The 26,326-nt window shown below is 40.7% G+C and overlaps 1 protein-coding gene across 1 annotated transcript; it reads right to left on the reverse strand.

The window, feature by feature from the left end:
• Positions 1-1,082: 1,082 nt before the first annotated feature.
• faah2b (fatty acid amide hydrolase 2b) lies at positions 1,083-25,867 on the reverse strand. Its single transcript, XM_041218561.1, has 11 exons — positions 24,172-25,867; positions 15,214-15,296; positions 13,785-13,921; positions 12,874-13,083; positions 12,359-12,478; positions 11,808-11,943; positions 11,358-11,475; positions 10,899-11,018; positions 10,351-10,462; positions 9,409-9,597; positions 1,083-2,284 (listed from the first exon to the last, which is right to left on the reverse strand). The coding sequence occupies exons 1-11, from the start codon at positions 24,361-24,363 to the stop codon at positions 2,109-2,111; spliced, it is 1,593 nt and encodes a 530-aa protein (XP_041074495.1). The 5' UTR covers positions 24,364-25,867; the 3' UTR covers positions 1,083-2,108.
• Positions 25,868-26,326: the final 459 nt, after the last annotated feature.

Genomic DNA, 26,326 nt, shown 5'->3' on the forward strand with positions numbered 1-26,326 from the left:
GTAGTCCAGAAGTGAGCTGGGCTGGGAAGCGGAGAAGGAGAGGGGTAGATGTAGTCCAGAGACGAGTTGGGGTGGTGAGAGGAGAGGAGAGAGAGAGAGAGGTGTAGATGTAGTCCAGAGGTGAGGTGGGTTGGGGAGAGCAGAGGGAGAGGTATAGATGGAGTCCAGAGGCGAGGTGGGGTGGGGAGCAGAGAGGGAGAGGTGTATATGTAGATGTAGTCCAGAGGTGAGCTGGGCTGGGTAGCGGAGAGGGAGAGGTGTAGATGTAGTTCAGAGGTGAAGTGGGGTGGGGAGCAGAGAGGGAGAGGTGTAGATGTAGTTCAGAGCGGGGTGGGCTGGGGAGCGGAGATGGAGAGGGCTAGATGTAGTCCAGAGGTGAGGTGGGGTGGGGGATGATTAAGCCCCTTCATTTTTGGTTTTTATTTTCTTTTTCCCGGGAATTTATCTGTGTTTATTTTGCTAAAATCCCACCTACTGGGAGCCGTTGGTGTAATCTGAAATACCTGTATCCAATACACAGTCGTCGTGTCTACCCAGTCCCCCCCCCGAGGATGACTAAAAAAAGACATGAGAACATTTTACGTTATTAATTTAATTTGTTATAATATATCCTTCATTGATAAAACAAAAACCTCCATACATCAAAGATTGTGGACACAATATTAAAATTTGTGTGGCAGCCCAGAAAGAACACATATTATGTAAACAACAAGAAAAAAAAAAAGACTTTAAACTGATAAGTAGGAACCAAGGTCTATAAAAATCTATAAAAAAAAAAAAAAAAAGACAGGTAAGCAAAATAGTTTCTCAAGAGTTTGTTTAGCTGCACGGGATTGTTTTAAAATGTTTGTAACAATGACACACAAACTATCTGGCAGGATATCCTGCAGTAAATCCATCAACAATTACTGCCAAAGAAAAACTGTCCCCGCCCCATCAGAGCAAACCTCACAAGAGAGGCCGCGCTAGAACACTGGTATGTCTTTCTCTTCCAGTGTTTGGAGTCTTCTCTGGTAATTGCTGCTGCAGAACAGTTTGCTTCATTATTTATTATTTGTTTTGCACTACAGTACGAGCTGCACTTTCACTTTTATTAATTTATTTATGTATGAAGATGATGCAGATATGAAAATCTCATTTTCAAGTTGGCCTGGAATAAAACCCACTTGTATACATACATACATACATACATACATGCAATCAATAAATCACTATTAACCTTTAGTAGCCTTTCTTCTCTCTCCTTCTCATACAAATATTACATTGCATACTGAGGCTTAGGTTACTGTATTACACATTCTTGAACACAGACATTGTACTCTTTGCGTTCCTGGTAACTGTCTGCAGGTACCTTTAGCTTAAACTAATACACGCATAGTACTCTATTCAAAGTCTCTTCTTTTTTAGCTTTGAAATCTGCATATGATAAAATCAAATATAAGATATGTAGCAGCGCAAAAAAAGCAGGGACAACCTGGCTGTTACACCCTACTATTGAATCAGTCAATGGTGCTGAATTTAGAAAAAATAAATAAATAAAAGGAACTTAATAAATGAAAAGAAAAACGTTTATGACGGGAATGTCTTTCTCTGTCTTCTATGCTTTAGATTTACATTGCTATTTTTAAATTGCGGATGGGGATCAGATTTTATGCAGGCTTCAGAGACCCCAGTCAGCAGTATTCTTACATTACCTTACCTAAGGAAACATTAGGCAGCAAGATTAAAACAGAGGATTGGAATTCCCAGGGATGGTATACTGTTAGATATAACAGGTGTAATTGTAGATATCATTTTCTGTAATCTGACCTGAGCCCTGCCTTATCCGGATCCCTTTTTCTTGGCTAATGGAAAGAGCCCAGATGATGTAATAATATAAAACATTAAGCAGGATACTCCCCCTTTTTATCCACAAAGTGTAAACTAGGGTCCCATGAAATCCACAGTATCTTACTTCCTTCTCCTATGAAACAAGAATGTATTGTTAAAAACGGGAAAACATGGATTAATCTCAGCTAATCGGAGGGATTTGCAAAAAAAACCCCAACAAACAAAACAGAAGTAAAGTATTTCCAGTTAAGTGCATGATTCCAGGGAGCCTGGTGGTGTCAAGCTTTGCCCGGGTCCCTCCATCCCCCGAAGGCCGTCTCTGCATAGCGGGCAGTGGCGATGCACAGCCGGTCATTATACAGGTTGGAGACCAACTGAATCCCCAGAGGCAGGCCCTCTGTGCTCAGGCCAAGGGGACACTGCGTAACTGGCAGCCCCAGAATGTTGAAGATACCTGCGGATGAGACACACAACAGGAATGGGAATAAGACTCCTATTGCATAGAAGCTTCACCCATTTCAGGTTTTTATACATGCTTGATTAGCCACAGTGTATAAGTTACAAGCTCAGGTCTGTCTTACTATACTCATAGTAAAATCAGCAATGGATCAAACAGCTATGCAATGGGAGATTTATTTCCATCCTTGAACAAACACAATCAGAAGTCAGGACCTGCTGTAGGAAGAATGACTTGCTCAAGTATCACCATAATGACAACTCTATATATCCTCTTGTAATACTGCGTTATATCCAGGTCAGTCTCCAATGGTACCAATAGGCACTGTAACATTTGTTCAAATGTATCTTTATTATGAAACCTTATTTTATTAAGATACATTTTTTTAAATGTTAGGTATGTTGCACACACACAAAAAACAAAAGTGCATTATTTTTTACTTGACATACAAATAGAACTTTGACAAAAACAGTGCATGAAAAAAACGCTGGTGACATGATTGGTGCAGTCATCCTGTACCTTGAATTAAAATCGTTTGTTGTATACATTTTCAATGTGTTAATGTACTGACAATTCAATTTTAAAAACTTTTAAAATATGCTGTTGGTGTTTTTTCTTCTTGTATGTTGGAAAATGAGCTCCCTGAATAATTTATTTGCACTGAAAACAATAGAACATTTACCACCTTAGTAATTTTGAGTTTACTGAAAACAATGAATGAAAAAAGAATAATTATACAAGTTAAAACCATACTTTTAGAACTTCTTAATTCATATTCTGTGCTTTGCTTCTAATCTCCACTCGTTCCCAGCACACGCATCACTGTTTGCAAGCAAAGTCAAATAAATTCACCTGGCAAATTCAGTGTAAAACTAGCCAATAAAGTCTCAAATTGAAACTTGCCTACCATCAAACTGGCAGATATATAAGACGGGTATGACAGAAGAACTGATTGATAGCAAAGAAAGAATGACAGAATACCTACCAACTCCATTTACCAAAATGAAAATAATTTATTATGGATGAGGGAAAAACACATTAACACCCTGTGCATAAATGAAGAAAGTAAATGCAAAAGAAAACTGACAGTATGGTAAGCAATATGTGAATATCCAATAAAAATAACAAAAAGCACAATTATTGCTCCTTATAGAAAATAATGAAAGTATAACCCCCTAGAAAGCCTCCTTCCACCACCATTAAATACTAAAAAAATCCTAATAGAACACAATATAATACAAAGAAATATAGACCAACAAAAACAGAGAGAGAAAATGAGAGAGAGAGAGAGAGAGAGAGAGAGCAACAAAAACAGCGCACACATTGAAGTGAACATAGATACCATAGTCCAGATCATGGCTTCTATCAAAACAAAAAACAACACCCACAAAATTTCTATAAACTTCAAGTACATTCAAACAGTATTCCAATTCCCAAAGAAAAGAAAAGATACTAGTAATAGACAAGTTGAAAAAAGGCATGCAAACACAATAAAGTTTGTTTCAAGGACTTGGGACTCGGGATTCCAACTGGACTACAAGTCTGGTGTGTATATACATATATAAATGTGTGTGTGTGTGTGTGTAGCTTCATTTGCTTCGATTGCAGTGTGCATTACTCTGTTTAAATCAAGTTGTAATTATTTTTAATTCTCTTGTATGCATCCGGTCAGCATTGCCCTTTAATAGATTGAAACCGGGTAGACAACAAAAAACGTAAGAATCCATTGCAGGGAGGTGAGACCCTCAAATTGAGTTTCAAGTGTAAACCATGCTGGATTTTACCACAGCTCTCAAAACGCCATGAATGTAGAAGCCTTTAGGTGACTTTCACACGATTTGATTGGCTCTTGTAATGCTGAAATGTGCAGTGCAACAAGATTGCTTTCATACCCCTTAACTCAAATATATATATATATATATCATATTATATATATATATATATATATATATATATATATATACATACAGTACTGTGCAAAAGTTTTAGGCAGGTGTGAAAAAACGTTGTAAAGTAAGAATATTTTCAAAAATAGACATGTTAATAGAGTATATTTATTAATTAACTAAATGCAAAGTGAGTGAACAGAAGAAAAATCTAAATCAAATCCATATTTGATGTGACCACCCTTTGTCTTCAAAACAGCATCAATTCTTCTAGGTACACTTGCACAAAGTCAGGGATTTTGTAGGCATATAGTCAGGTGTATGATTAAACAATTATACCAAACAGGTGCTAATGATCATCAATTCAATATGTAGGTTGAAATCGTTTACTTTATCGTTTAATCATTAACTGAAACGGAAACAACTGTGTAAGAGGAATAAAACTGGGTAAGGAACAGCCAAAAAGACAGTTTACTGTCAAAAGTCATACACCATGGCAAGACTGAACACAGCAACAAGACACAGGGTAGTTATACTGCATCAGCAAGGTCTCTCCCAGGCAGAAATTTCAAGGCAGACAAGGGTTTCCAGATGTGCTGTCCAAGCTCTCTTGAAGAAGCACAAAGAAACGTGCAACGTTGAGGACCGTAGACGCAATGGTCTGCCAAGGAAATTTACTGCAGCAGATGAAAGACACATCATGCTTACTTCCCTTCGCAATCGGAAGATGTCCAGCAATGCCATCAGCTCAGAATTGGCAGAAAACATTGGGACCCTGATACACCCATCTACTGTCCAGAGAAGTCTGGTCAGAAGTGGCCTTCATGGAAGACTTGCGGCCAAAAAGCCATACCTCTGACATGGAAACAAGGCCAAGCGACTCAACTGTGCACGAAAACACAGGAACTGGGGTGCAGAAAAATGGCAGCAGGTGCTCTGGACTGATGAGTCAAAATTTGAAATATTTGGCTGAAGCAGAAAGCAGTTTGTTTGCCAAAGGGCTGGAAAGCGGTACACGAATGAGTGTCTGCAGGCAACAGTGAAGCATGGTGGAGGTTCCTTGCAAGTTTGGGCCTGCATTTCTGCAAATGGAGTTGGGGATTTGGTCAGAATTAATGGTCTCCTTAATGCTGAGAAGTACAGGCAGATACTTATCCATCACGCAATACCATCAGGGAGGCATCTGATTGGCCCCAAATTTATTCTGCAGCATGACAATGACCCCAAACATACAGCGAAAGTCATTAAGAACTATCTTCAGCGTAAAGAAGAACAAGGAGTCCTGGAAGTGATGGTATGGCCCCCACAGAGCCCTGATCTCAAGTTAATGCAGCTTTAAAAGGGTTCTAGCTAATTAAATAATTGAGTAAGTTGTACCTATCTGCACTTATGTTTCCTTTTTTAGTTCCATTTCAATTATGCCATGTAAGCATTATTTAATGGGTGTTTACCTAAAGCCCCCGAAACCTGAATATTGTATATCAAAGTTGCACACAGAGTCTGTGATGCAGTCATGCCACCCTGCGACGGCATAACAGGACTGTACGCACAGATCTCTGTGTCATTTTGGGCACTTTGTGGAATGGCAGTGGGGCGCAGGGGGTGTGGTACCCCCTTGGTTGGTTCTCCATATATTTTTTGGAGCTGCAGGCAGTTTATCAGGCTTTGCATAATTTTTTGCAAGAGGTTCAAGGGAGTCTTGCTTCTCAGTATGGAAACACTACAGTGGTGGTTTACATGAACCACCAGGGCAGCCTCAAGTCTCCCAGTCTCAATCACGTAGCCCGCAAGATTTTACTCTTTGCACAGGAGAACCTCCTCTCAGTGTGGGCAGTACACCTGCCTGGGGTGACAAACTAGGCTGCAGACCTCCTCTCAATGGCAGTTCCCATCGCCTCAGAGTGGAGGCTACGCCCTGAGGTGGTGAGCCTCATTTGCGAGAGGTTCGGGATAGTGGCGAGAGATCTATTTGCCTCTCAGCAATTGACCCACTGTCCCCTCTGGTTCTCCATTACAGGAGGCAGGGACCCATGGGGACCGCAGTCAGATACGCGACTGTTTACTGTACAGATATATACCACATCTCACAGGTTTACTGACAGTTTTAGAAACAATACCACAATTACACAACAGTTTTATTTATCACAAGCCAAAGCTAAAATAGCAGCCTTCTTACCTTAATGAAGAGGAAGATGGCGCCCGCTTGCACAGCACAAACATCAAAGCTGTCGATCACTCGGTACAAATTGATGGGACTGTCCCGCTCTACATCTAGCACGGCTAATCCAAAAAGGTGTTCCTTTCCGGCAGTGTTTCGCAAGTAGTTTTTATGACAAGAAAAAGTTCCTTTCAAACAATGCAGTGCTTACGGGAGTCAAAAGGAAGAGTCGAAAGAGGCTAGCCATGTTACTCAAGCTGTTACAAAAGGTTTTGCTCCTTAAACTCCAAATCTGTATTGAAAGTTATCCATTTTACCGGTACTTAGTTTCTTTTCAAGCATTTTACTGAATACCGCCAGTTCTGCTGTCAATTCCTCCTTACAAATGCCATACTTTTTCGCAAATGAGACTTGATGCTTTTAGAAGATATTGTCGGGATGCTTTTTAGCGCAGTCAGTGGTTCCATATCATTCTTTTATTTCATTTGCAGTTTTATTCAAAACTGCAAATAGAACTTCGGTAAAAATCTTTAACTGCTTCAGTTGCATTTACAGGACTTCCACCAAACTTTGCTTGGATAAATCTTTGCCTTGGCAACTTGTAATTGATCATTTTACTATGTTTAGTTAAATACGAATCCAATGGATAAGTGCGTTTAGCCATGCTTAAATAACCAGTACTTGAATGCAACAGAAAAACAGCCGTTACTCGAAGGTTCTCATACCGCTTCCCATTGGACAGCTGGGTTACCATGAAGAGACATTGTTCCTGTTCATATAGGTAGTCTATTTTGCTATTACGCCATCCAGTGGTAACTCAAAATAACTACATGCGAATTTGATAGAATTATTCTATAGTATTCTACTTGCCCCTCTGTAATCTGAGTGGGTCTGGGTTTGGTCCCTGAACGGCTGCATTTACGGCCTTCTAGGTCTGTCCAATACAGTAGTTGACACCCTGCAAAATGCCAGAGCAGACACGCTTGCCTGCCTCTCAGTTTTGAGCCCACGACCTATCCCATGGCAGTTATACTGCAATGTTTGCAGGATCTGTTTGAAGAGGGAAAATCCCCCTCTATGTTAAAGGCTGTCTTGCAGCTATTTCAGTTTGCCATGTCAAGACTGACTGGGTCTCATTGTATTGAAGGTCTGACTGATCTGCTGAAAGTTCAAAACCTTCCTTATCAGCAAAAACATTCTCTTTTAATTAGACTCAGAGTCTCAAAACATTCTGATCCAGCGAGAGCAGAATGGCAGAATGTATGGAGCACAGTTAATATGCCAGAAGCAATCGAACTAGGTTTGATTATAGTGAGAAAAAACAAAAGTATTTCAATAAATAAGAAACCTAATATAATAACATTAAGTAAATGCATGAGCGGTCCTAAGTTCTAATATTCAAGGTTGCATTTGCTGCTAATTAAAAATTAACCTCTTGCCTTCTATGTATATCAATTAAGTAAAATACAATTACAATTTAAAAAAATAGATTGTTATATTGATGTACCTGAATTAGAAATACATGTTATAAAATCATTTAAAGTTAAACTGTTATACAAATAACATTATTATTGTTGAAAGAACGTATTGCAGTTAGAAATTACAGAAGTTCAGTACTAACTGACACTATCAGAATTATGAACAGGTTACAATGATTTGAACTAAGAAAACTGAACAAGTGTTAATGTTAGAAAAAAAAGTTATTTGTATACCTTTGTTATTAGAGTGTATGAAGTCTCGGAAGCTGGTCAGACTTAAAAATAGGGTTACCTAAAAACAGGCACTCCTGTTCAGACAGCATCTGTAAACATCACAACTCTCGGCTATACTGGACTACATGGCACCCAATTGTACCAGTACTTGCATCAGCTTGTACTTGCACTGAACTGCTTCGTACAGTGCCGCATTCAACTGCTGCACCTAACTATTACTACTTACTGTATTTTGTATTTGATTTTAATCTTATAGGTAAGGATACTCACATGTTTTGTAATTGCTCTTATTTGAAATCATTCTCATCCATTTATCACAATCACTACATGTTCTTACTGGACTTTACTCACATAAGCATATATTTACCGTAAGTTTGAATTGCTCTTAGTCGAACTCGCTGTTATTTATAATTTACTGTATTCTTTATTTTGCTTTTACTTGAATTTGATCTTATTGTACTTTCATAACTTCTCATCTGTATTATGATATTCTGTAATGTGACATTTTATAATGTGACACTTTGTACTGTGATATTCTGTAACAATTGTAAGTCGTTCTGGATAAAGGCATCTGCTAAGAAAGAAATAATAATAACATAATAATAATAATAAATAATAATAATAATAATAATATCATAACTTGCACAGTTGATAACTAAAGAAAAATGCAATGAAGTAATTTTATAATTTTGACCGTGTGTTCCCACTTTTGGTATCAAGAATTGGAGACTGACCCATCACTTTGAGGAACAAATTTGGTTTGAAACGACACAAATTTCATGAAAAAAAAAATTTGCCTCTAACACAACAGCCTTTTCGCCTCATCAGCACAGATTATCTATTAAGAACCTGGGATGTTTATTAGAGAATCAGAAACACTTACAAGGCTAGGCCCCGTCAGAACCCAGAACGCACCCCATTCTGCAGTGCATATGTCTACAATAGATCACTACAGATCTTTCTGATTCTAAATCAAGTTAGGCAAGAGCCACCTCTTTGTCGCACAGAGAGCGATGAGGGTATGAAATGGGTTATCTAGTCATGTGGTTGATGCTGAATCATTGGAATCCTTTAAGGCCCAACTTGACAAAGTTTTGATCAGGCAGTTATTAGGAACCAACTTGACAAAGTTTTGTGATCAATCAGCTCCAAGCAGCCGGACGAGCACAGACTGGCCTCCTTTCCATCAGAAATGTTTGTATATTTTTATATTCTTGTAAGCATTGTGACAATAAAGTGTGTCATAGCATGCCCTCCAATAGTACCCATCATAAAGGTACATCAAAACATTTCTGCCCTAAATAACAGGAAACTATCAACTGCTCTGGACATACAGCTTTGTCTGTATTTCTATTTCAGGATTACCTGTGTAACTGAAGTTGAAAGGGGTAAAGAAGGGGTGGTGATGTTTGGGGGCAATCTTGGGGTGTGAGGGGTAGAGGAAGACACCATCCGAACCCAGAAGGCGCTCCATTTCTCCCCGCAGCGCCTGTGTCTTCTTGAGCAGATCATTGCTGGGCTTTGAGCTCTGAAGCTTCTCTGCCAGCCCCAGCCCTGCAACAGCAACGAAACCACAGCAGATGAGACACCTCTACTGCTGAGCTGCACTGCACTGCAGTGCATACTGGAACACATCAACCTCCTTGTGAAACACTTTAGTTTTGTGTAAAAGTCTATATGCAGTACATGTGCCAGGGATGGGAATAAGACGATACAGCAGTTTCGCCCATTCCTGTTTTTACTACGAGCTTGATCAGCCACAGTGTATAGGCAACAAGCTCGGGTGTGTCCTATTAAACTCAGTAAAACCAGGTACGGATCAAACTGCTGTGCAATGGGAGTGTTACTTCCACCCTGTTATGATAACCAACCTTATTACTACAGGGATGGAAATAAGGCTCCTACTGCATAGCAGTTTCACCCTTTCCTGGTTTTAACACAAGCCTGATTAGCCACAGCATATGAGTAACAAGCTCAGGTGTGTCTTATTAAACTCAGTAAAACCAGGAATGGATCAAATTGCTATGCAAGCTGTAGAAAAGTGAACATGATTACAGGAAACCTCACTCCTGATAGATCCTCAGTGCCATGAGTACTGCTGTCAGGTTTCACCAAACATGTTTTTATTATAATGCAACACTAAGGAGGTAAGAAGTAAAGGCCGGAAATGTCATTAAGCATTTGTCATAGAACAGTATATATTTTTTTTTTAGCATTACTACATACTCCACAACAGAGTGTTTTATTGTTACGTATGAAGGTCAGTACAGACCCCAACTTGTACTGTACGCTCTGTGATTGATTTACCAATGGCTGGAAGGGTATGGTAGGACAACCCCAGAATCCACTTCAGTAGCTCCCAAAGAGGCCAGACTGGCTTGCCGTGATCCTCCATCAGCTTTGTGAAGGACTGCGCAGCCTGTAAACAAGGAAGAGCAGGTGTGTTCATTAAAGCAGGAAATAGACCCCTTGAGGTTTGTCACTGTACACAGATTTAAATTTATCAACCACAGCCCTTATGCACAATGCTAAACTGAAAATTGCAGGTTTGTTATTTGTAAGTTATTTTATGTATGTATGCATGTATGTATGTATATATGTATGTATGACCAGCTTTGGCCAAATATAATTAGTACCAGTTACAGTAGTGTAATAGTAATATAAAAGCACGCTCCATTTAAAATCACTGTATTTACAATCATAAAATAAAGCTTGTTTTCAGTACCTTGAAACTGTTTGTAGGCAGCAAATTCTAGTCTATAGAAAATGATAATTGTATAACAAGTTTAGATAGCAATCTCTCTCATACAAAGATGCTGTGTTCCAGCACCAGAAATACAAAGAACTAGACTTACCTGCCCATCAGCGTTCTTTGATGACATCATCGCCGCCCATATCTGGAAAGCATATTTGAATTCCGGAATTTGAACCTGCTGAACTTTGACCCCCAGGTCAGCCTCTAGCCGCTCTATCAACTGGACAAGTAAGAAAAAAAAAATTCTATAGTAACTTTAATTATCCAAAAAAACAACTTTAACTCCACCCTCTTGGAAAGGCAAATAAAAGGCTTTGTAATTGCTATCTTGTACACCTTTATCATACTTCTCATATTCTAACGTGGATGTGATAATACATTATTTACCATATGTGAAGCAATTCATATACTGCTGCAAGGAAAAAGTTTTTACTTAAATTGATTTCTACTAGTTTTGTTCAATTTGAAACCTTTATCAACATCTTGTGTGTCTTAATTTTCTTTTTCAGTACTACTTAACACGTGTAAACAGTAATACTGAGTGCTGCTGGCTACACACCTTGTATTGAGCATCAACCAGCTGTCTGTCTACTGGAGACACAAACAGGGAGCCCCCATCATGCACCATGGAGTAGAACTTCACCTGCTTCAGGTTCACCTCCTCAGACAGGTTCAGCCTGACAGCACAGAGCACAGAACAGAGAGCTCAGAAGACAGACACAAACAGAGAGCTAAGAACACACCGCAAACGGAGAGCTCAAAACACAGAGCACAGAATAGAGCACAGAGAAGAGACAGCACAGAATGCAGTCCTTTATTGAACCATGTCAGACAGGCTAAGAAAAAAGTTTATCCTCTTTTGTGGAAAACTTAAGAGAATAGGGTAAGGGGTAGGAGGGATTTTACTAAGACTGTTTTTGAGGAATCTGCACGATGACACATGTACAGCTCTAGAGTGACCCCCATTAGAAAACGGATTTCAGGGACTACAGGAATCCAACTCCCCTACCTCTCGGCTTGGGGTCCTGCCATAATTCTCAGCAGAGGGGCAAGGTCTTCAGCATAGCGGCACAGGGGTCCAGTACATAGGAGATCTACCTGGGAACCTGAGGCGTTGGGAAACTGCCCTTCATTGGGCACGACTCCTAAAACAAGAGTAATCGCACCCAATGCAATGACAGGCCGGCTGGCCACAAGGCAACAGAGAAACTTCAGCAGACTGAGGACAAGGCACCTACTAGCAGCAACTACATTTAAAATGTCGCTGAGAGTGTGGATCTCACACTCAGAATGTCAGTGACAAAGCATTCGAAACGTTTAAACCACAACAGGTTCCAGATTAAGTACATTCATATCAGGGTTTTGACTGTTTTAAATTTTGATTTAAATGACTTATGTTTATAAGTGTTCAAGGGGGTCCCTCTAATCAAGCTGTGCTTTCCCGTGCACTATTTGTATGACAGACCTGCCACAGCAAATTAAAGGTAGCCACAGAATACCTACAATATAAGCACACATTGTATTCCTGTAAATAATCCCAGTTGTGAGTGGCAGCAGTACCTATCGTGGGTTTGTGTCCAAAGACTCCATTAAAGAATGCTGGCATACGGATACTACCCCCGATATCGGAGCCGATTCCAATCACTGATCCCGCACTCGCCAGAATGCAGCCTTCCCCTCCTGCAGAGGCAATGTAAACGTAAAGCAGACTTCAAAACCGGGGGGTTTTGTGGGCTGCAAGAACATTTTTAAGAGTATTACTCTGCTGTACATTTGCAGGCCATTTAAACTTACTGTAAGTGAACATTATGTTTAGTCCTATGAAATGTGGCCTATGCAGAAACTTTAATTCAGCTTTTTGGTTTAAGCGTAACAAAATTTAAAATGGCAAAATGTTTTTCAATAAACTATTTATATTTATAAAATGGGCAAATTAAGCACTTTGATTTGTTGTACACAATGCAGTACCCCACATGTGAGAGTTTGATTTGCTCTCACAGATTTCAAGTTAAACTAAACTGTACAGTAACAGAGGGAACAGAAGAGCGAGCAGCAGCAGTGTGCCGTGGACTTGCCGGAGCTGCCTCCCACAATCCTGTCCAGGCTGTAGGGGTTGTTGCTCCTGCCATACACGTTGTTGCTCGACTCAAACCACATGCACAGCTCGCTACAGTTCGTCACCCCTAGTGGCACGGCTCCAGCGCGCTTCAGCAGGGACACGCTGGCCGCATCGGAGTGGGACACCACAGCACGCCGGCTCACCAGCCCCGAGGAGTTCGGCATCCCTGCACAATAACAAGCACGGCAGAGATTTACTCAAAATCAAATGTCTTACCTCTGGCAGCATTTTTTGTGGGCCCGCCTAGCACTGCAACGAAGAACTTTTAGATCTTTCTTTGTTGGTTTATGAAGCTTTTTCAAGCACCTCCCTGAAGCAAAGTCCTTGTACCATATAACTTCCGGTGGCAAAGGTCAATTCTTAATGTAAAAGAGTACACAGAAGTGGAGTCTAAGCTTTACAGTACAAACAAAATGAGCATATCTCCAATTAAAGGAACAAAACAAGCAAAAGAACAAAAATATATCGATCCCTACTATTAGGGGACCAGTGACGACACTGACAATGCTTATAAAAAGAAGCCTTGGATAGTATTTCCTGATACCAGTTAGTGAGGAATGCATTTTTCAGGTTCACTTTTCTCAGTGAACACTGATCCAGTAACTTTTGAGACTTCAGACATGGCTAGTGGAAAAGCCTCTATTTACCAAGTTTTATTCAGTTGGGGCGATGGGGGACGTGGGGGGGCACAGGATGACACAATGAGAAAGCAAACCATGCTGAGTGCAAGAAGAACGTCTCAGATTTTTTTAATAAATTGTTCTTTTAAAGTATAGTATCCATTCCTCACTGTCTTCCTCTTAGGCACCCTTACAAACATCAGACTGAAAAGCTTTCAGTGCAGGTAGGTAAATCAATAAAGTGTACCCTGCAGAGCGATGGCCTCTTTGACAGACAGCGGGACACCCAGCAAAGGGAACTTCTCCTCCAGACTTGCCTCGTCTTCGCTCTCCTCCGCCACCAGCTTGTCCACCTGATCTGCCTCCTGCAGGGCTGACGCAAACCTGCCGACACATGAGAATAGCACACCTGTACTCACACTGCACAGCACCATCACCACTACAAACCAGGCTTATTTTGGTGATTCTTTGTTTTATCTATCATTCTTATTCATTTTCTGTTTTCTTACATTGTTTTTCAGATTTTTTATTGCTATTATTCATTGGTATTCTTATTAGAATTATGAACACAATTATTTATTGTAATGTTACAATTTTAAGTACTTCTTAGTTAAAATTATCTTTTTAACTGACATGTAAAGTGCTTTGAGATACTGTGGTACGAAAGGCGCTATATAAATAAAATAAATAAACTATGACAGGGTTCTCCCCTGTCTTTTCAGCCAGGACTCCCAGCTAAGTGGCTCTCACCACCCAGCTGAAAAACCCTACTTTGCCTTTAACGATAAAGATTGACTAGAGCACTTGGGACCACATGACAGCTGTGTTGGTGTGTTATGTCTTGATACTACATTTAACCAATCAGAGAGCTGAAGGGGTGGGTTTTCCATTTTAAGCACTTTGAGTGGCTGAAATGTTAAATGTTAAAATCACTGCTAAAAAAAAATCGCTTATTTTCTAAGCAAAAATAATGACAATGAATCGAAATGGATGATGAAAAAGAAAATGTAGAAAATTACTTACCATGTGCTTGTCTCCCGCTCCCCCAAAGCTGAAGATGTGTAGGCTAATTGCAAAGTTTGTGGGGCTAAGATGATTTTTTAAATCTGCATTACTCTACATCATATTCATAAAGCCTTAGCATGCCAATAAATGAATAGGACTTTGGTGTAATAAGTGGCAAGCTTTAGGAATACAGCCCGATACATAGCATTGCATGATCACTTGACTGAAGAACAAGGAAAGAGTTAGGAAAGCAATACAGCTGTAATAAAGTCAGGATCATCAAATGCTAACAATCCAGGGATGAAAATAAGCCAAGAACCACTCTGATAGATCAGAAATACCATAAAATAGTAAAGAAATATAGTAAAGCAACTAGAATTATACTTTGAATCTACTTACTGTTTAATTTTTGCAATAACAAATAATCAGGTGCAAGAAAAGCTTGTGTTACCACAGGGATATAAATAAGGCTTACATTGCATATCAGTATGATCCATTTCTTCTTTTTACCATGATTTTAATAAGACACACCTGAGCTTGTTACCTATACACTGTGGCTAATCAAGCTTGTATTAAAACCTAGAATGAACGAAAGTGCTCTGCAATAGGAGTCTTATTTCCATCCCTGCAATCTGACATATCAATGCATGTCCTACAGAACAAACACTAACCTGTCCTTCACCACTGCATTGACCAGTGGGTTCACTGCCTCAATTCTACTGATGTAGGCCTGTATCACCTCCACGCAGGACACCTGTTCGAGACAAAGCCTGTCAATCAGCAGTGAGGTGCACACATCAGGTGAAAAATATACATTTTATAAAGCCCTGTGCAGCTACTTGCATTCCACATGGTCACTCCACAATATAGATGCATCATTTCTGTCTGGTAACAAAACAACTTGATCTCCTCATCCAATTGCCCTTCAGAAGCATCAAACGCATTAGGTTTGCAAACTCACACAAGCCCTGTCACACAGCCCTGGGTTTCAGAACTACCCTTGCCAAGTATAATATTAGAGCAATTGCCCCTGTTAAACTGTAGGAACATGAAGCCACTTTATGGCTTGGAACTTGGTTTCAGAAGACTAGGTTTCAGACCACTGTATGGCACACCAGGAGAGACTTGGGGTTTGATAAAGCAAAGTTGCCTCAAACTATATCTCGTGGAACCAGGATTCAAGCCACGGTTCCCTCAGCTTTGGACTAATTGTTCTTCCCTTCTTATTGCATGAAGAATTCCCGAATGGTGAACCAACAAATCAGGTGACACTAAAGGTCTTCTCACACCAAGGACATTGCGTGAAAACGTCAGCATAATTTAACTAAGAAAATTGTCCAAAGTACATTGTCTAAGCTGATACAGGGTTCTTCTTCCAGCAATTACTGGTTCAGTTACAGTTTTTAAAGTTGCATTTTTTACTAATATTTATAGCAAAGTCTTCCAATTAACCAACTTTTATCTCCGACTTGCTATTAAACACAGTTGATGTTAACACAAGTTTCAATAAACCAAGTCCTTGGTTTAGTTATAGAAAAGTTTTTTTTTTTTTTGCCCCCCCCTTGGAATGTTCTGAAGTTGCTTAATATTAGTGATTCAGAATTTTTCTAATATAGCGTTTTAGTAATCTTCAGCGATCTTCACAGGATAAAACATAGTGATTCTTGGGAGTGTTTTTTTTCTATAAAACAATAGGTTATATTCTAGAATAAAAATAGGATGTAACTAGTTTACAGACAATCACATAAGTAACAATTAAACTTCCAATGAACAACCACAGTTTTGTTTACATCTCACTATGATAGGTCCATTTTATTACAGGGCGTGTGTTCTCACATCTTCATGTCCTGCATGTCCTTATATTCTCAAATTATTTGTTAGTCCTAAACAAAGTGGGCCTGGCAACTCAATTTTCTCTTGGCACGCCCAGTCTCTCAACGACATAATAGCCTTTTAACATTAAAATAATTAACTTTCAATGGAACATAACTCTCTTGTATACCCAGATTATAAACTTAACTTTGTTAATTTCCCAGTTTGTATCGTCCGATAAGGAACCGGCGCCAATTCTGTGTAATTTGATTTCGGCCTTCTTTGACACGTGGTGTGTCAGACCAGGAGAGGTGTTCCTCGGTGGTCTGGAGGACCAGGGCTATATATATATATATGCCCCTACCAGGAAGGAGAGGAGGAACTGCCGCAGGAGAGGAAGGTGAGGAGGTGGCAGAGAAGGGGAAACACACACACACACACACAAGGGAGGAAGAGCCGCACCAGTCCCCTGCAAGTGAGGGAGAGCCGCACCAGTCCCCTGTAATAAGGGTAGAAGTCTACACCCCCTTAAACTTTGCCTCTGCCTCATTTCGCTGCTGCCTCACTGCCTCAGAGTTTCATGCATTTAAATGAGGTTAGTTTTCCCTTTATCTACACACCATCTCCACACTGTTAAGGAGAAAAGCAGCTTTTTTATTGAGAAAAAATTATATTATATTTTTTTGACTAGATGCTGGCGGTCCTCAGCAGCCCTTGCATATTATACATTAAAAATACAAAACTGAAAGATCATAATTGGATAAGTCTCCACCCCCCTGAGTTAATAAGGATGGTGGAAGCACCTTTTGGCAGCAATTACAGCTGTGAGTCTGTTGGGATAGGTCTCTACCAACTTTGCACAACTAGATTTGCCAATATTTGACCATTCTTCTTTACAAAACTGTTCAAGCTGTCAAGTTGCCTTGGGGAGCGTTGACGGACAGCAATCTTCAAGTCATGCCACAAATTTTCGATTGGATTTAGGTTGGGGCTCTGACCGGGCCACTCAAGGACATTTACCTTTTTGTTCCTTAGTGTAGCTTTGGCTGTGTGCTTTGGGTCGTTGTCATACTGAAAGGTGAACTTCCGTCCCAGTTTCAGCTTTCTTGCAGAGGGCAGGAGGTCTGGAGACCGCCAACCCCAGCAGCAGTTTCGCAGAGGAGAACGGTGGTTGAAGCCCCACCAAGGGGAGCTGCTGCCGCCGAAGGAGGGGGAAGGTCTGGAGACCCGCCAAGCCCTTTCCGTTTTCCTCAAGGACTTCTTTGTACTCCATTTATTTTTCCTTCTATCCTGACAAGTGCCCCAGTCCTTGCCGATGAGAAAAATCCCCATAACATGATGTTGCATCACCATGATTCACAGTAGGGATGATGTTTTTTTGGGTGATGCACTGTGTTGGGTTTGCGCCAAACATAACGCTTTGCATTTAGGCCAAAATGTTCCATTTTAGTTTCGTCAGACCACAAAACTTTTTGCCACATGGCTACAAAATCTCCCAAGTGTTTTTTTTACATATTTCAAAACGGGATTAAAGGTGGGCTTTCTTGAGTAATGGCTTCCTTCTTGCCACCCTACCATAAAGGCCAGATTTGTGGAGTGCTTGGGATATTGTTGTCACATGCACACTTTGACCAGTCTTGGCCATAAAAGCCTGTAGCTCTTGCAAAGTTGCCAGTCTCCTTCTTGTTCGGTCTTCCAGTTTGGAAGGACGGCCTTGTGACTGTGCTCCAAGGGACACTCAAGGCCTTTGATATTTTTTTAAACCCATCCCCTGACCTATACCTTTCAACAACTTTGTCCTGGAGTTCTTTTGAAAGCGCCTTGGTGCTCATGGTTGAGTCTTTGATTGAAATGCACTACCCAGCAGAGGGAACCTACAGGAACTGCTAAATTTATTATGAAATCATGTGAATCACTACAATTTAATACAGGTGGAGGCCACTTAACTTGGCGTGTGATTTTGAAGGGTGACCTTACGTATTTGTGGAGTGCTTGGGATCTTGTTGTACATGCACACTTTGACCAGTCTTGGCCATCAAAAGCCTGTCACAAAGACGGCCAAGTGGGTGACGTCAGAACCAGGAAGGAATGAACACAAAGACAGGACAGATGAAATGAAATGATGAAGACGCTTGCTTGCGCCGGTTTATTGTAAATAAAAGGTTTAAACAAACAGAAAACAGGACACGGCACTCTACACCAAAATAAACAGACCCACAAAACAGACAATACTAGACAAACACGGTGAGCAGATAGACAGACTAACAAGTATCGTGCTGGTCCCACCAGCACGCAATAGCAATTGATAATAAGCTCTATTACTCCTCCTCTCTCTCCCGTTCCCTACTCACCAAACACCCAACCCAGAGTGGGTGAAAACATGCTGCTTTTATGCAGCTATACCAAGACTCGATTGCTAATCAATCATTCAATTGGAGTCTCGGTACAACTGCACGTGAATTAATAAAGCGCAATTCCCTGTGCTCACATATTATTACTTTTTACTTGCACGTAAAGTGCTGTGCAATCCTCGTGCCTAAATACAAATATACATTTTAAACACTCGTGTTACACAGACCCGTTTACATCCCATGTACCGATGTCTATATACCAACATTTAACACACCACACACAACATATAACAGATAATGTACACAGGGGCGGGCACTTTGTCACATATCAGAAAGGATATCCGTGACATAATCCGCACCGTGTTTTCTGCGGTCAACAACTGCAGTATTGGTCTTCCTTACTTGTGTTTTCTGCCGTCTTACTTTACTTTGATACTTCTGCGAACGAAGCTGCCAAAATTAACATTCTTTTCCAAATTTGTTTTTGGTCTTTTGGCTGACTGTGCCGTGAGATGTGTTTTATTTGTCTGTGTTTGTCACTGTTAGCTGTTGTGCCAAGTCGTCTTATCTGTCTGATTGTCATAGAACGACCAGGGAGTAGTGGTGAGTTAACCGAATAATTGAGGAGGAGAGAGAGGAAGGGATGAGGTGGTTCTGTGGGTTGGGTCTCACCACTTTTGTCCGACGAAAAATACGTCGTATGGTGCTGAGTACGATAGTTAGTAAGCTACCTAAGACCATGTTGACGTGCACTTAATATTCGCGTTAAGGGACAAGCGTGTATACTAATGAAAAATGGAACTTGCATTTCACGACACGTTAGGAGCGGATTTATGTGAAGTAAAATTTGTGAGCACAAATGTTGTCTGGGCAAGTGAGGGTACATGGCTACAGCTAATGGTTGTAATGTGGGTGTGTGTTGTATATTGTCTATAATGTGTCCCAGCCGTGAAACAGTGTATCTGGGGGTGGGGGCGGGCCGTGCCTCAATGGCCACCTCCCCCCTTAAAAGCCCAAAAGTCCAGCACAAAGTCCTGGGTCAGGACCGGAGGCTTCAAGGGGCCCACAGGTCGTAATGCTGTCAGCAGCAATGCTGACAGCGGGGTGGCATACTCCTGCCAGGGTAGTCCTGGCAGCGGAAAGGCAGCTTGGGGGGTGGTCGTCTGACCTCCCTCCTTCTTCGGAGCCGGCAGCTCCCCTTGGTGGGGCTCCGACCACAGTACTTCTGGCAGCGAAGACGCTGCAGTGGGAGCAGGTCTCCTGACCTCTCCCACGATCTCCGGCAGCAAAACTGCTGCAGTGGGAGCAGGTCTCCTGACCTCCAGACCTCCTCCCCCTTCTTCGTGGCCGGCAGCACCCCTACTTCCTGCTGCGATGCGGAGTATCAGGCAGCCCCAGGCGATTCGGAGCGGCGGGCAACCCTAGGCGATGCAGAGCGGCGGGCAACCCCGGGCGATGCAGAGCGGCGGGCAACCCCGGGCGAAGCATGGCAGGCATCCTTGGGCGAAGCGAGGCAGGCATCCTTGGGCGAAGCAAGACAGGGAGTCAGGACAAGCTGGGGTGCGGGTGCTGGCCCTCTTCTCGGCCACTGCGGCCGGGCGGTTCTTCCCCGTGCTTCCCTCAGCAGCCTATGCAAGGGCTGCTGAGGACCGCCAGCATCTAGTCCTGGTCCTTCTGGTGAAGGGAAAGGCAGCTCCTGCTCCTCTCCCCCTGATGGAGGCAGAGGCAGCTCCAGCTCCTCTCCTCGTGATGGTGAGGGAAGAGATACCAGCAGGCATTCATCCTCTGCTGGTGGGGGAAGCGATACCAGCAGGCATTCATCCTCTGCTGGTGGGGGAAGTGATACCAGCAGGTATTCATCCTCTGCTGGTGGGGGAGGCAGAGGCAGCTCCTGCTGCTCTGCTCCTGCCGGTGGAGGAGGCGGAAGCAGAGGCAGCTTCTGCTTCTATGAGTAGCCCAGTCTGGGCTTATACCAGGGAGTCCTCGAAGTCCTCAGTGAGTTTTACTGCCTAGTCCTGGGTGTCGGGGTTGTGGCACCATATCTACACTTGGGTCTCAGCGCAGACCACATGGCAAAACTGCTTGATCACTAAGGCCTCACCCATCTGGGCGCTCATTTTCTGTGCAGGGTTGAGCCAGTGTACCATGTGGTCACAGAGTTTTTGCATGACCACCCTGGGTGTGTATTCTGGAGCCTCTTGTACTCCCTGAGGCTCACCCGGTGGAGAATGGCCAGCTTTATCAGGTCGTATTGAGCGTCTTCGTCATTAGCCATCGCCATGCCTGTGCTACACCAATCAGGCAGGGTCCCAATTGGCTTGCCCAGAACTCTCTGAACCATGACGCAGTGGTAGCACGCCGCTCCAACACCAACAAGTATGCCTCCAGGTCATCCTCCACCTGTAAATAATAAATGTTATAAAGTGATACAACAGCGTGTATCACTTTGTTTGTAATCCCCAGGTTTGACACATAACCAAAAGTCTTGTTTATACCGACATGTAACACAAAACACATACACTGTTCCTACAGTGAGTGAATTAGTGCTCGTGGAGCAAAGAAAGTTCTCTGTGAAAGGGAGGTGCTGGTGTCCGGATTTAATGCTGGCCTGCGGCGACAGCTTCAGATAGTGTTAGTAGTCTTAGAAAACAGACAAACAGTCAACTAGACAAACTAAAAACACAACACTCATGTTTCTAAGTAACACAGGGGTCTCCTTTTAGGTTTGTTTCTAACCATTTACAAAACGAACAGATCACTTACACTACGCCCCCTATTTATACCCTCACCCATGACCCCTAGGTTAACAAGCACATCTGCTCCTGAAGTACAAGCACATGAAGTACAAAACAGCACATTACCATCGATGTGAAATTCGTCCATGCCAAACTCGTTGATCTGCTCTTTAGGCGTGATTGTTATTATTTTCAGCATCTTTGAACAGCTCTGGATGCTGACTGAAGCAAATTTAAGCTTCATTCAACACTGAACTTGAATACCGGAAGCCGTTTTATTAACACAGGCAATTTTACTTTCAGTTTACATGCCTGTCTAAATGTTTCTATACGGTACGTGATCTATGTATTGACTTTTTTATTATCAAACAAACAAAAAAAAGCCTTGCATCTTTTTTGCCTCTCCCCCCAAAAATATCACTGACATCATAGAAAATCTGTGTTTTCCCTTGTTATTCCGTAGCAAACGGATTCCTAGGATCCCTGCTACTGAGCTACATAACACTGTGTAACAATTTTTTTTTTTTTTTTTTCCTGGGTAGTAAGTGTTATTTCCTAATTGCTTATGCCTCAAAAGTATAGAAAATGTCTATTATTCCCCACAAACTTTGCTTTTGTGACCAGGACAGTGACATTTCTAAATATCACTATTTCCAATGGGAAAATGGGCAAATGTGTGTCTTTTCGTTCACATAAAGTCAGAAAAAAACAACATATGAATCCAAATTAACATGTATTTATACTAAAGTAATACAAAAATGACTACAAAAGATTTAGAAGTGAGTAGTTTTTCCAGATTTACGATTATACTGTATTTACATGTAATTTGGATTCATATGTTGTTTTTTTCTGACTTTATGTGAACGAAAAGACACACATTTGCCCGTTTTCCCATTGGAAATAGTGATATTTTGAAATATCACTGTCCTGGTCACAAAAGCAAAGTTTGTGGGGAATAATAGCCATTTTCTATACTTTTGAGGCATAAGCAATTAGGAAATAACACTTTCTACCCAGGAATAAAAATTGTGTTACATAGTGAATTGGTCATGTCATACAAACAGACGGCCCTAAATCTGCTTTGCTTTCATATATATGTAAAAGCCGGCCCTGGTCCCGGATCCTTTTTGGACCAGTCACATGGGCCGCCTTAAATTGCAAGTGTGAATGAGGTCTTGGTCATTTAAAAATAAAAATACACCTACCCCATGTACCACAAGCGAGCTTCTTAACCACAATGCAAGAGCCTGGCTTGTCTGCTTTTGTAGTTTTACAGCTTTAACCTCACCTCATCTCAGCTGGCCGACAGTGGACAGGATAGAATTGAGATCACACAACACTGCCTGTTACACAGGCAATGGGGTATATCCTTATACAGCATTTAATAAATATCTTTTGTAATGTGGCAGTCAAAACACTAAAGTTTACTATGTATTAAGATATTGTATTTACTAGCAAACAGCAAGTGGGCATCCAAAGCTTTATGCAAAAGAGGCACACTAGTCTGCCGGTTTGGTTTCTATAAGCAGCATGCAGGGAAGGTGTGGGTGTATGTGTGTGTGGGTGGGTGTGAGTAAATCCAAAATGTACAGATAAATAAAAAATACATGATATTTCAGCATTTTAAAGTTAGTTCAATCTTTGTCGTTCGCAATTAAATCTTTAAAAATAAATCTTAGAAAATAAAACTGTTTTTTGCAAAATAAATATTTCTTTTGGGAGCTAAATCTGAAGCTAACATGCAAATTAGTCCCCACCCATTTAAGCATTTGACAAGCAGAAAGCTGTGCTGCCAACTGGGCAGTTTTTCCTTCCGGGAGAGGATGATGTAGGTGGATTGCCTATTTTTAGATGGGAAAATCTAAATTTGCAAAACGCTGCGGTTTTTATTTTATTTTTTTTGTATTTTACACAAAGAAACAGTGTTTTGTCAAATAATCTTTGCCATGACTGACACAACAACACTTAAAATCATAATCAGACGCACAAAAACACAGCCCCTCTCCCACTTAAATGGGCAGGGACTCATTTGCATGTTAGCTTCAAACTTAGCCGGTTCAATAGTACAATCCCATGATTCAATGCGTCAATCACTACATGCGCCATTATTGGAGGCTACTCAGAGTATGAGGGTAATACAAAGCATTGGACAGACAGCTGAAGAGACGGACTTTTCAACAACAATTTCAAATTTTGTAAGAGAATGTAATGACCCCATATATGATTATATGACAGTGAAATAATTATGCATTACAACCCCGTTGTAACGGTTCTACATATTTTTTTTTTAGAACGATTATATAAGAGCGTATAATAATTAATTTTGCAGGTATTTTACATTGACGGTCGAGATTCACGGCAGTATTACTCCAGCCTTTCTTCTAACCTGGCTGGACTCTAGTAGTGCTTGCAAAATACCTGCAAAATGTATTCATTGCCACTACTCCCCTGTACAATTTGAACAAAAATAGCCTTTAGGCTCCAGGCACTCGCCCCTGTTTAGTGCCGCCCATCTATGACATCTTTGTCCTATCCTTTTGGAGAGATTGGCAGTTTCGTTGGGCCATTCACACAATTCAGCTTTTCTCTGATTCGTGCAACAGATCACAGTACACAGTAAGGAAACAGTGGTGAAAAGACGAATTTAAATTATAATTAGTTTACTTAACTTATGTCAGCCACTTCCTATTAACTTATATGATTGTTGTAATTTATTACAGTAGTAATTTACCTCCCTGCGTCGAATCCTGCGCGCTAGTTGAACCGCGGACAGCAGCAGAAGCGGGTTTGTGACTGGTGAGACCCGGTTGGTCGCGTTTGGCCGCTGTCTCTCGGGCAGGACTAACATAAATATAGCGATGAAGACACGAGTCAGGACGCGGAGACATCGGGCGAAACAACGCTCCAACCAGGTGAGAGTCATCCTGCTGCAGCTGTGAGAGAGACAGACCAGTGCAGCATGAAGAAGTGCACCTGATAGTGCGTCCCCTGCCAGTCACGTGATCAAGTATTTCGTACGCACAGATACTGAAGTTTCAAGAAACACTGCGGACATTTGTCCAATTATTTTTTCGTTATTTATCTGTATGTTTTGCTTTTACAGCGAAAAAAGTAGAGCAGTATTTTAAATAATATGACAACTACTCGTCTTTAGCTGGGGCACCATTTGTACCCAGTTTACATAGATGACCATTGGACTATACAGAGGTCCCTTGTTGAAAATGTCGATGTGCAACTCTGCTTAATTTTAAGTTCCTTCGCAGATAGTTGTCATAGTCACTATATCATTTACTGAATCTATATCATTTAAACTCGATTTTGTATTGGTGGGCACAATACAGTACCCCATACTATGTTTTCTTTTTAATTGTAGTATTACATTATCGTGATTAAACATTTGCAGTACTTTATAACTTGACCTATAGAATGAATAATTCAAGAAGTAAAGCTTCTGGTCACTAAAGTTTACTTATTGTGGTCCTTAATTTAAACTACATCTATTAAAAAAAAAAAAAAAAAAAATACAGTGTGATTTTGACACAAGTAAAAACCATGGTACCAAGAAAAAAGTAATATTATGTAATGTATGTTCTTATGTACAAATTTACTAACTGTAACGGTACTGTGGTTTATTTATGTACAGTATAACAGTCTATGGCAGTGGTATTCAATTACGGTAAGGCCAGATAAGGGACTGTCCAAACCTGTAACAGAACGTTGCAACACCTAATGTTGACATAATATCTCATTGCCATTTAATAATACAAATACAAAGCAAATATATTTTCCTGAAAATATTCAAATGACATGTGGCAAACAAATAATTATACAAATCCCACTGTAATGCTATCAAAATAGCACGGTATTCATTTTAATTTTATTAAAACTATAAATGTTGACATCCTCGTCTTTGTTTGCAGAAATTACTGCGCAGCAAGCATTCAAGTTTAATAGCTTTTTGTCCCTCATTTTCACTCGCTATTTGTTGTTTTGTCTGTATGTCTCTCGCTGTCTGATGGGGCTATTGATGCTGAATCACTGTTTACCTCACAAATGTGTTTAAAAATTAAAAAGTATAACCTTGGTCAGTGGTTCTCAAACAGTTGTTTTTGGAAGCCTCAAAGCAGCATTGCAAGTTTTTCTTAAAAATACTAAGTTTATCAAATGAAAAGTAAAGAAAGTTTAGGCATATGCACTTCTGCAGTTATTCATTTATTTCTATAATAAAATCAAACTCTCATTTAAAAACACAGAGCAGCCGCTCTCAACTCCCCAGACCCTTCTGTAATCAAGTCGAGACAAAAATCAGTACAAAATCAGACATTGCTTACTTTCTTTTGTTTTATCCCTGCCATTGTAGTATTTTTTTTGCAATAAACAAAGTGGCAAATGACACATTTTCATAAAGTAATGGCACTACCGAGGTTTACTTGAGCTTTTTTTCCTTTTTTTTTTTTTGTTGTGAAACTGTCAAATTTAAATTAAATAAGCTCTTCAAAAAATAAATGTGGAAAAGGGGGAGTTGTACAAAGATAAAATAACCATTTTGGTTTTTGTTTATTAATAGAAAATAGGATCACAACAAAACAAAACCATTCATCACTATACCTAAAATTTCCCTTTCTAGTTTGGACAGTGTCTGGAATGTGTGAAGCATTTCAAGTGATGTGCGTTACCTGTATCTGTTTCCTGATCCTGACTCACTCACCAAATCTGAAGCATCACTTTGTTGATGCTGTTTTTTTATGTTAATCTCACACATCACTTGCCATTTTTGAATATTAAAAAAAAAAAAAAAAAAAAAAAAAACTGTTAAAGTGAAGTATAAGGACACTTACTATTTAATATGTAGTATTTGCACTTCCTGGAGAGGAGTCATAATTTAG

Source organism: Polyodon spathula, chromosome 2 (assembly GCF_017654505.1).
Source record: "Polyodon spathula isolate WHYD16114869_AA chromosome 2, ASM1765450v1, whole genome shotgun sequence".
Taxonomy (NCBI): domain Eukaryota; kingdom Metazoa; phylum Chordata; class Actinopteri; order Acipenseriformes; family Polyodontidae; genus Polyodon; species Polyodon spathula.

Bases quoted from the DNA above. Each gene is read 5' to 3' on its own strand.
- faah2b (XM_041218561.1), bottom strand. From the start codon at position 24,363: ATGACTCTCACCTGGTTGGAGCGTTGTTTCGCCCGATGTCTCCGCGTC. The intron at 13,084-13,784 runs GTACACTTTATT...GTTATTGTGCAG, and splicing joins AGAGGCCATCGCTCTGCAGG to GGATGCCGAACTCCTCGGGG. The intron at 2,285-9,408 runs GTAATCCTGAAA...TCTCATCCGCAG, and splicing joins TTTCAACTTCAGTTACACAG to GTATCTTCAACATTCTGGGG.